Source organism: Nothoprocta perdicaria, unplaced genomic scaffold (genome assembly GCF_003342845.1).
Source record: "Nothoprocta perdicaria isolate Ctin4 unplaced genomic scaffold, notPer1 scaffold_480, whole genome shotgun sequence".
Classification (NCBI taxonomy): Eukaryota; Metazoa; Chordata; class Aves; order Tinamiformes; family Tinamidae; genus Nothoprocta; species Nothoprocta perdicaria.
Window position 1 is genome coordinate 130892 of NW_020455733.1, and position 9574 is coordinate 140465.

Here is a 9574-nt window from a genome sequence, read left to right on the forward strand (position 1 = left end):
ACACGGGCAGAGCTGCGGGCACTGGTGCGGGGCAGCCCTGTGCATAGGGCTCGCGGCCCTGCTGCTCTCCTCACTCCGGCACCGTCTGCCTGGAGGCCACATCTGCATCTCAGCCTTCCCAAGTAGGGCCGGGAGCAATTGGAGAGAATCCAGAGCAGCAGAGAGAATTATCTGCAGCTTAGGAAAGCGTAACCTGAGTAGAGATTGGAGGACCCGGGCTTGTTTAGTCTAGACTGCAGTGGAGCAAGGTCTGTAAAGCTCTGCTCAGCACGTCTGGCAACAGGAGGGGAATAAATCTGGCTCTGTGTCCCACAGCAGCGTGGGTGAAAGGGGCTGCAGCAGGAGTGTCCGGCGCGACCGGCCCGTGATGGGGCCGCCTGGCTGTGTCCAGCCCTCCCTGCGCAGCCGGCACCATGTCCTGCCGCCTGGGGCAGCAGGAGGGCGGCGTGCGGGTGCCCTGTGCGTCTGCTGCGGCACCTAGGCACGCGGGAGGGATCCGCAGGGCCGGGAACACGGGGTCTCCACACGGCCCGCCCGGCCACGACGTCGCGCGGGGGCCGCCCCTGCCTCCCGCCTCCTCACGCCATTCCGCCTGCCACCCCGCAGCATCCTGGCTGAGCTGAAGCTGCGTGACCCCGGCTTCCCTGACGTGTCCCACGGGGTGCTGATCCACAAGGTGATCGTCGGCTCCCCAGCCCACCAGTAAGTGCCGCCGTGTGCGCGCTCGGGCGCCGCCTGCGCGGAGCTGCCCCACTGTGTGCGGAGCTGCCAGGGCCCCGCACCGCCTCCGCGCAGCCCCGTGTGACCCTCTGCGCAGGGCGGGCCTGAAGGCAGGGGACATCGTGCTGGAGATCAACGGGCAGGCGTCGCGGCGCGCCGAGGACGTGTACGAGGCCGTGCGCACGCAGCAGAACCTGGCCCTGCTGGTGCGGCGCGGCGGCGACGCGCTGCTCCTCAGCGTCGCCCCCGAGGTGGCCGAGTAGGGACGGGATGCGGGACAGCGGCAGCCGTGGGACACTCCCCAGAGACTGAGAGCGGCATCTGGAGCGGGTGGGGGGGCCGCCCTGGCGCTCGCGGGGCCTCGCGGCCCTTCTCCCCTTGCAATAAAGCACTTTTATAGGAGCCACTCAGTGCACGGGGCCAGGGCAGCCCTCCTTCTGTCCCCAGCACTGCCCTGTGTGGGGACACCTGCTGTCACCTGTGCTGAGGGAACGCGGATGTCCTGCCTCCCCCCACACCGTGAGGGTGCTCCACAGACCCCACTGCGCTGGGCACTGCTCCCTGGAGCCCAGCCCCAGGCCCCCCTGGGTGCTGCGGGTCCCGCTGCCCCTGTCGTTGCTGTCCCAACCAGCCCTGCCGGGTGCGGCGCCTCCCGTGGTGCCTCCATCGCGGTCGCCCTCGCGCTCCCGTCGGGCAGGGGCAGCCCTGCGTGCTCTGCTGCTCCTGGAGCAGCCGCTGCTGCTGGGGCTGCGGGAGGCGCCGCGGGGGCAGCTGCCCCAGGGCCTGTGCCCACCCCACGGGGCTGTGTATGCCGGCTGGGCGTCCCGCGGGGCCGGGCGCTTGGGCCCAGCCTCCCCGCTGGAATTCGCTCCTGCGCTCCCGGGAAGCGGCAGGGCTGCGGGCGGCACTGCTCGCGTGGCTGCAGGGCCGGGCAGCGCGGCCTCCGTGGACAGGACCCCACGGGAGCAGAGGCCGAGCCCCGTGCAGGAGCAGGGGCTGGACTGCGTCCGGGAGCCGGGCCCGGGTCCTGCACGGGAACAACAGCTGGGCCCACATGGGAGCAGTGGCCGTCCTGCAGGACGCGCTGCACCTGCTCCCGGCTGTGCTCCTGGACGAGGCCGTGGAGCTCCCAGTGCCGGGCTGTCCCTGTGGGTGCTCCCGGTGCCGGGCTGTCCCTGTGGGTGCTCCCGGTGCCGGGCTGTCCCTGTGCGTGCTCCCAGTGCCAGGCTGTCCCCATCGGTGCTCCCAGCCTCGGGCTGTCCCCCTTGGTGCTCCCATTGCTGGGCCGTCCCCTGTGAGCATGGAGCCGCGCCGTCTCCCTGTGCGCCGCTCTGCTGGGCCCGGCTGTCCCTGCGCCCACCCGGGACTCGCAGCCCCTGGGGCTGTGGCAGGTCTGGCCCGGGGCTCCCTGCAGCGGCACCATGGTGGCTCCTGCCCTGCCGGGCACGGGCCAGGGTGGGCTGCACAGGACCCCCACCCCTGGAGAGCAGCCAGCGATGTGGGAAATAAACGGACAATTTATACATAGAGAAAATAAAATTACAGCTAAGGAGCGGGCGCGGGAGTCCCTGCCCGGTGCAGGGGCCAGGATGGCCGGTGTGGGGGCTCCCCGGCTCAGGGGTCCCAGCCCTGCGGGGCAGAGGCCCCAGGCCGGCCCCGTTTGACTCCGCACAGTGGTTGGGGACGCGCGGGGGCAGCTCCGCTCGCACGGGGCACCGCCCCCCCCGATCCCTGGCCGAGCAGCGGGCGCTGTCTCCTGGGCGGGCGCTACGAGATCTGGTTGTTGAGCTGCCCCGGGTACTGCTCGAAGCGCCTGCTGGCCTCCTCGCTGAGCGCGTCCCCTGCGGCGGCACCGAGGGCGGCTGGGCCAAGGGCACTGGCAGCACCGCCTGCGCCTGGGGCGGCCCCACGGCTGGGACAGCCCCACGGCCAGTGCAGCCCTGTGACCATCCCACCAGCAGCCCCCCCATCCCGGTCACGGCCGCCCCATCCCTGCTGCGTCCCGCAGCCCCATGGCTCCCGCCTCCCCCCCGGGGACGCCCCCGCCGCCCTCCCCCGGCCCCCGCGCGGTGCCCAGGCCGTTACCGATGTGGCAGCTGTGCACCCAGATGCGGTGCCCGTCGTACTTGCAGTTGCATTTCATGGCGTTGTTGGTGAAGTCGCTCTCCGCCACCTCAAAGTTGGGGTTGATCACGACCTGGGGGTGCAGCCATGCTTGGGGTGCAGCCCGGCCCATATGGGGCGGCCCCAGCCCTGGGCTGTTGCCCCATGGCACCCGTGGGGCTGCGCGGGCCCGCGCGGCACCTGCAAGATGTAGTTGCCCGGCTTGACGTCGGTGATGTCGATCCACTGGCAGTCGATGTCGTGCCGGTAGAGGTCCCAGCAGCCCACCGTGATGCCCTGCTCGCCAAAGTTGGCGCACTCGTAGCGCTTGGCCACGTCTGCGGCGGGAGGGCGGCTGAGCGCGGTGCAGCGCGTGGCACATGGGGCGCATGCGGCACACGGGGTGCACGCGGCGCCCGGCGCCCAGCCCCGCGGCGCCCACCTTGCTCGCACTCGGTGTCCTCCAGGCAGAAGCTGGCCTTGTGGCCCTCGGCCACCCTGGTGCCGTTGGGGGTCAGGATGTCGTAGTGCGTGAACACGTCCATGCTGTGGTAGTGCCTGTGCACAGAGACGCCCGCAGGGCGCTCCTGTCCCCAGCCCGTGCAGCCGGGGACGGGCAGCAGCACCGGGACGGGCAGGAGGACAGTCTGGACCCCCGGGCAGGATGGGATGGGGCAGCTCAGCCCACCAGCTCAGCTGTCACCCCCATCCTAGTGGCATCATCCTCACCTTCACCACCAGCCCCTCCACCCACATCACCCTCATCACCCTCGCCTTCATCACCCCCCTTCATCCTCCTCGCCAGCCTCATCGTCGTCAGCACCACCCTCATCACCATCGCCCGCGTATCCCATGGCCGGCAGCCCGTGCCCCGCACGCACCGGTGGCACTCGTGCCAGACCCACGAGTGGCGCCCGGCCTTGGGGCGGAAGTCAGCGCGGCCGTTGTTGTGGATCTGGGAGGAGAAGCGGAGCAGACGCCGGTGCCCGTAGGGCCAGTTGGCGTGGCGGGCCGAGCTGGAGAGGCAGTTCTCCTCGGCGGCGCAGTACAGCATGTGCAGCGGCCGGTCCTCGATGTAGGCCGTCTCCTGCACCAGCGGCGCGTGCAGGAGCAGGTCGGAGGCGGCTGGGGACGCAGCGCTGCTCAGGGCCTGGCGCGCGGCCGGCGTGGGAGGCAGCACCGCGGCAGCAGTGCTGCCTGGCGGCACCCGTGACGCTGCGGCCATGCGGCCAGGCGCCTGCACACAACGCCCATTGCAACCCCCTGCCTGCAATGCAGCCCCTCCTGCAGCCCTCTTGCAGCCCCCCCACCGCCTGCGCCCCCCCGCTGCAGCCCCCTTGCAGCCCCGGCGCTACGCGCGGGCCCCGCTCACTCTCGGAGCAGATGACGCCGGCGGCGAAGCGGGTGCCCGTGTTCTTGCAGCTCAGGCTGGCGCCGTGGTGCTGGCAGTGGCCCAGGGACATCTCGTGGCCCTCACACTTGACGCCGCTCAGCACCATCTCCGTCACATTGCTGGCGTCCCAGTACCAGGTCTCCTAGGGATGGGGCGGGTTGAGGCGTCGGCGCCACCCTGCCCGTGTGCCCCGTCCCGCAGCCCCACGGCACCTACCGTCACGGCGTGCAGCGAGTAGCCCAGCCCCAGCTGGCGACAGGCCACCATGGCCTCCTTGGTGGTCCAGCCGTCACTGCACACCGTGCCCCACCTGCCGCCACGCTTCACCTCCACGCGGCCCTCGGACACTGTCCTGCCGCCAGCCAGCCGGATCTGCGGGACGCGCGGGGCCGTCAGCGCCGGGCCTGGCCCGGCCCAGCCCCACGGCGCTGGCCCTGCTGCAGGCCTTGGGCCCCAAGCTCCTGTGGGGCCACCCGCTGCCGTCCCCCTCCCTGCCCCGCACATGGGGTAGCCACAGGCACCAGCGGCACCGGCCTGGCCCGGCCACAGCCCCGCACGGCGCCCACCAGGTCCTCGTAGCCCATGTAGGGGACGTTGCAGCGCACGGCCGCGTCCTCCGAGTGCTTGCAGTCCTCCTCGGTGATGTTCTTCAAGGGGCAGCTCCAGAGCGACGTCTCGTTGCCCTCGCACTGCACCTCGCTCACGTGGATGGGCCCCGTCCCTGCGTGGAGGGCAGGCGCTGTGAGCACCGGCGCGGGCGGCCGCAGCCCCGCAGCCCCGCGGCGCCGCCCGCACCTTGGCCCATGCGCGCGCCGGTGAGTGCCTCCTTGGCGCTGCCGAAGCCCAGCTCGCGGCACACCACGCTGGCCGACTGCAGGCTCCAGCGGTCGTCGCACACGGTGCCCCACTCGCTGCCCTTGAGCACCTCGACGCGGCCCTCGCCCACCTTGGCACCGCCCTTCAGCCGGATCCGCGGCTGCGGGGGGGAAGCGGCACTGCCTGGTGACACTTGGTGACACAGAGCGGTGCAGCACGGCAGGGCACGGCACAGCATGGCATGGTACAGCATGACAGGGCACAACGCAGCACAACAGGGCACGGCACAGTATGGCACAGCATGGTGCAGTGCAGCCCAGCAGGGCACCCCTGGCACAGCACCGTGTGGTACAGGTAGCGCCGCTGCCTCCAAGGATGCCCAGGGCCAGGGCTAGCCCGAGCTGCAGGGAGCCGGCCCCCAGCCCAGCACTCACCTGGCCCTGCTGCTGCTGCCGCGGCTTCTTCTTGTGGGCGCCGGCGGCGAAGAGCGGCCCGGGCACGCAGCTGACGACGGCGGGCATGCCGGCGGCGCAGGGCGCCGAGGCGTTGCCGCGCACCAGCTCCAGCGCGCACAGCGAGAGGTGCACCTCCGTGCCCGTACACGACACCGAGTGCAGGCGGTAGTTGAGCTGCTGCCGCTCCGCCACCAGCCTGCAAAGGAGAGCGCGGGCGCTGAGGGGCCGCGGGGCAGCCGCCTTGGGGCCCGCGGCCGCCCTACTGCCCCGCCGCGCTGCCCACAGTGCCCGCAGTGCCCGCAGTGCCCGCAGTGCCCGCATGCTGTCCATGCGCCGCCCGCGCTGCTCCGGATTTGGCTCTGGCGGTGCTGAGCAGGGCTCCTGCTCAGGGCTCCACCGGGGCCATTTACCTCTGCCGGGACCCTACGTGTGCCCTGGGCCTGTGCTTGGGGCTGAACTTGGAGCCCAGCCTGGAAAACAGAGAACAGCATTCGAGCAGCCAGGGCTCTGCCTCAGAGCCACAATGTTGGGGTGCCAGGATACTGGTATGCAGGGATGCTGGGGTGCCGGGATACTGGGACAGTGGGATGCTGGGGATGCCGGGCATAGGAAGCAGAGCCTTCCGGCTTCCCCTGAAGCCTGAAGCAGGGCCGGTCGGGCCCCATGCTGCACACGCTGCAGCGGCACCATCGGCTCCTGGCGTGCGAGGACGCGGCGCAGCAGCAGTGACGCCGTTTCCAGCGTTTCCAGGACAGCCCCGCAGAGGCAGCGGCAGCTCTGGCGCCTCGTCCCGTGGCAGCGAATCTGACCCGGCAGTTTGATCCCGCCTGGCCGGGCAGCGGAGCAGGAGGCTGCAGCCTCAGCACGACAGCTTCACCTCGCATGGTGACAGGGACAGCGCCCAGAGAAGGGCCGGAACCCCGAGCTGGGGCCGGCACTACCAAGAGCTGGGGAAGGTCAAGCAGGGAGCTGCCCCTGCCTTCCTGGCCACCCATGGTCACGTCTGCCAGCGCTGCAGCCCGCGGCCGGGCCCCACAGTGGGGCAGGGTGCCGGGCACAGCATGGTGGGAACAGCTGGAGCAGGGCCCAGCAAGCACAAGGGGAGCGCCACGGTGCCAGCGCGGGGCTGGTGCAGGGCTGGCATGGGACTGGCGCAGGGCTGCGCCGCCTCCACCCGCGGAGGTTTCCCAGCCCTGGGGGAGCCCTGCCCCGGCAGGACAGGGGACCGCGCAGGGCCACAGTCCGGGACAAACTGCAGCCCCATTGGACGTGTGGCCAGGACAGCCCGGGCCGAGGGAGGCGGCGCTCGGCCCCACTGCAGAGCGCCGAGGGTGGCACGTGGCCTTGCGGGAGCCCCGCGATGGGGAGCGGAGCAGCCAAAGCAACCGCAGCGAGAGGCAGCGAGTGGGGCCAGGGCATTGCCAGCCCTGCAAGCACATGCAGGGTCCCAGGAGGATGCTGCACCCCACACAGCCCGGCACCCCGTGCCCATAGCCCCAGCGTTGGGCACTGCCAGCCCAGCCCCACGAGCAGCGGAGCAGCAGGCGCTCGCACCAGCCTCCCCACAGCCGCCCTCCCCGAGAGCTGCCGTTCCCGCGGGCAGGACGGCTCCGCGCTGCAGGGCCAGCGGCTCTGCTCCAGCCAGATCTGCGCCTGGATCCGGCACTGTGGCAGAGCCCGCTGGGCCGGACTGCCCGGTGCTGCAAACAGCTGGGCAGACGGGGTGCCCGGCCCCTTACCTGCTGCCCGCACCCAGGCGCCCGCCCTTCGTCCCAGCTGCGCGCAACAACCGCCTGCGGAGCAACACCCCGCTGGGCACCCAGGGCATGCACAGCGCGGGGCACAGCCACATCGGGCACACACAACCCTGGGAATGTGCAATGCTGGGCGCCCTGGGCATGCACAGCGTGGGGCACAGCCACACCAGGCACACGCAGCACTGGGAATGTGCAACGCTGGGAATGTGCAACGCTGGGCGCTCTGGGCATGCACAGCGCGGGGCACAGCCACACCGGACATATGCAGCACCAGGCATGTGCAATGCCAGGCACGTGCAGCACTGGGAATGTGCAGCACCAGGAATGTGCAGCACCAGGAACATACAGCACCAGATACACACAGCGCCGGCACATGTAGCACAGCATGTGTGCAGCGCTGGGCAAAAGGCTGCAGCAGTGCCTGTTCCCGCTGCCCTGGCCCCACGGGAGCAGCCCCCACCTCTCTCACTACGGTGGACGCTGCGGCTGCTTCTGCGCTCCCCTGGCTGCAGCGGGACGGCCCAGGGCCACAGGGGCCACCAGCCCCTCACATAGCCCCATGTGGTCTGGGACCCGGCGCGGAGCAGATCTCCAGCTCCGGCCGAGATGCTGGAGGGCGCAGCGGGATAGTGCCCGGCACTGCTCCCACCCCATCACGCCGCCCTCACCCGCCCAGCCCGTGCCGGCCCCGCTCACTTGTAGAAGTTCCTGTTGACTGCCTTGGCGGCAGGGAAGCCCATCATGCCGCACACCACACGGCTGTTGCTGCTGTCCCAGCCCTCGTCGCAGATCTGTGCCCAGCCGCCCTTGTAGCGCACCTCCACGATGCCCTCGGTGACGGGCAGCCGCCGGCGTGCCCCGGCGCCCACGGGCCGCAGCCGCAACTCCTCCACGTGGCTCTGCTCCGCCTGCGGGCCAGTGCCAGCGCCCACCTCGCTGCGTGGAGCCCAGGGACGGGCAGCCATGGGGCCCACATCCCCACCGGGTCAGTGCCGTCCTCACCTCGATGACGTTGGAGTCCTTGAAGCCGGGGATGCGCTCGTCCTTGCAGACGACCCCCGCGTCCTCCTCGTGGCTGCAGTCGCTGTTGCCCCAGCCCCGGTGTTTGCAGTCCCCAATGCTCTTCTCGCTCCCGCCGCAGTTGACATTGTCCAGCCAGATCCGCCCTGCACGGGGACAGCGGGGATGGGTGGGGGTGCCGACCCCCCCGGTGCAGGGCCGTGGTGCCGCAGGGGAGCGGCGCGGGGCAGCCGGCTGCGGCACGAAGCCCACACGGAGGAAGGGAATGCGCTGAGCCCCACAGCGCCTGCTCCCGCTCCCGGCTCTTACCGACGCCTTTGCCGTACTTGGCGCTGTGGGCCCAGCCGGTGGCAGCCACGAAGCCGAGGTGGCGGCAGAGCACATGTGCGTTGGCCAGCGTGAAGTCGTCGTCGCAGATGGTGCCCCACTCCTCGTTGTAGAAGACCTCGACACGGCCCTCGTTGTGCTTGCGCGGGTAGCCGGCCAGGCGGAAGCGCAGCGCGGGGCCGGGGCTGCGCGTGGGGCCACCCGGGGGGCTCTGGCCGCTGCCCACCCAGAGCCAGGCGCCCGCCAGCAGCGCCAGCAGCGGGGGTCGTGCCCAGGCGCTGCCGCTCCCCATGACAGCCGGGCCTGTGGGCGGCGGCGTCAGGGCGGCCCCACGCGCGGCCCCCGCCACCCTGCCCGGCCGTGGGGACGGGCAGTGCGGCCACCGCCCGGCCCCACACGACCCTGCAGCCACCCGGACCCTGTCGCTGCCGACGCAGGTTGGAGCTGCCGTTTGCATGTGACCCACCCAGCACCAGGGAACCCGCATCCCCCGTGGGCTCTGCTCCGCATCCCGGACCCGCTGCCCGCCCTGCACCCGCAGTGACCCATGTCCTGCCACAACCCATGTGCCACCAAGGTCCACGCGAACCACACTGCATCTGCAAGGAGGAAAGGCTCTGCGCCCCCGACCCGTTGCTTGTGGGGCTGCTGTGAAGCACCCGCAACCAGCTGCAGCCAGCGTCCCACTGCAACCCACGTGCTCCGCACTGAGGCTCCCCAGCCCACAGGCTCCGCATGCCGGACTTGCCACCAGCCTGGAGGGCAGCTCAGTGCCAGCTCCAGCCCGGGGCTGCGCGGGCACTGCCGCCGCGTTGGCAGCACAAACCAGGCCCCGCGGGCAGCACGCGACGGTGGGGCCACCACTCCGCTGAGCCCCATGATGGGCTCGTTAGAGCTGCAGGGGAGCAGGGCGAGTGCCAGGGCGGCCTCAGCGCGGGTGCCCAGTTGGCTGGCAAGGGGCTCCGGCCACAGTCGCAGCACCG

The 9574-nt window shown here is 71.4% G+C and overlaps 2 protein-coding genes across 2 annotated transcripts in view; one reads left to right on the top strand and one right to left on the bottom strand.

The window, feature by feature from the left end:
- Positions 1 to 1043, top strand: part of HTRA2 (HtrA serine peptidase 2) — a gene marked incomplete at its 5' end in the record, with an annotated part of 6230 nt that extends 5187 nt beyond the window's left edge. The window contains 2 exons of the mRNA XM_026047174.1: positions 607 to 702; positions 818 to 1043. Coding sequence (XP_025902959.1) covers positions 607 to 702; positions 818 to 983 — 262 coding nt within the window. The remainder of the gene's footprint in view (positions 1 to 606; positions 703 to 817) is intronic.
- A 1431-nt stretch (positions 1044 to 2474) lies between these two features.
- LOXL3 (lysyl oxidase like 3) lies at positions 2475 to 8883 on the bottom strand. The gene is made up of 14 exons (XM_026047176.1): positions 8574 to 8883; positions 8247 to 8410; positions 7941 to 8152; positions 5898 to 5957; positions 5467 to 5683; positions 5012 to 5192; positions 4694 to 4937; positions 4433 to 4661; positions 4196 to 4358; positions 3705 to 3948; positions 3266 to 3381; positions 3025 to 3161; positions 2806 to 2917; positions 2475 to 2561 (listed from the first exon to the last, which is right to left on the bottom strand). Exons 1-14 carry the CDS (start codon positions 8881 to 8883, stop codon positions 2488 to 2490), a joined length of 2463 nt encoding a protein of 820 aa, XP_025902961.1. The 3' UTR covers positions 2475 to 2487.
- Between the last annotated feature and the right edge of the window lie 691 nt (positions 8884 to 9574).

What these genes read in the sequence shown, in the direction of transcription:
- LOXL3 (XM_026047176.1), bottom strand. Translation starts at nt 8,883, where the DNA reads ATGGGGAGCGGCAGCGCCTGGGCACGACCCCCGCTGCTGGCGCTGCTG. An exon ending in CAAGTACGGCAAAGGCGTCG is followed by an intron (nt 8,411 to 8,573) that starts GTAAGAGCCGGG and finishes GTCCCCGTGCAG; the next exon opens with GGCGGATCTGGCTGGACAAT. An exon ending in CGGGCAACTACATCTTGCAG is followed by an intron (nt 2,918 to 3,024) that starts GTGCCGCGCGGG and finishes CTGCACCCCCAG; the next exon opens with GTCGTGATCAACCCCAACTT.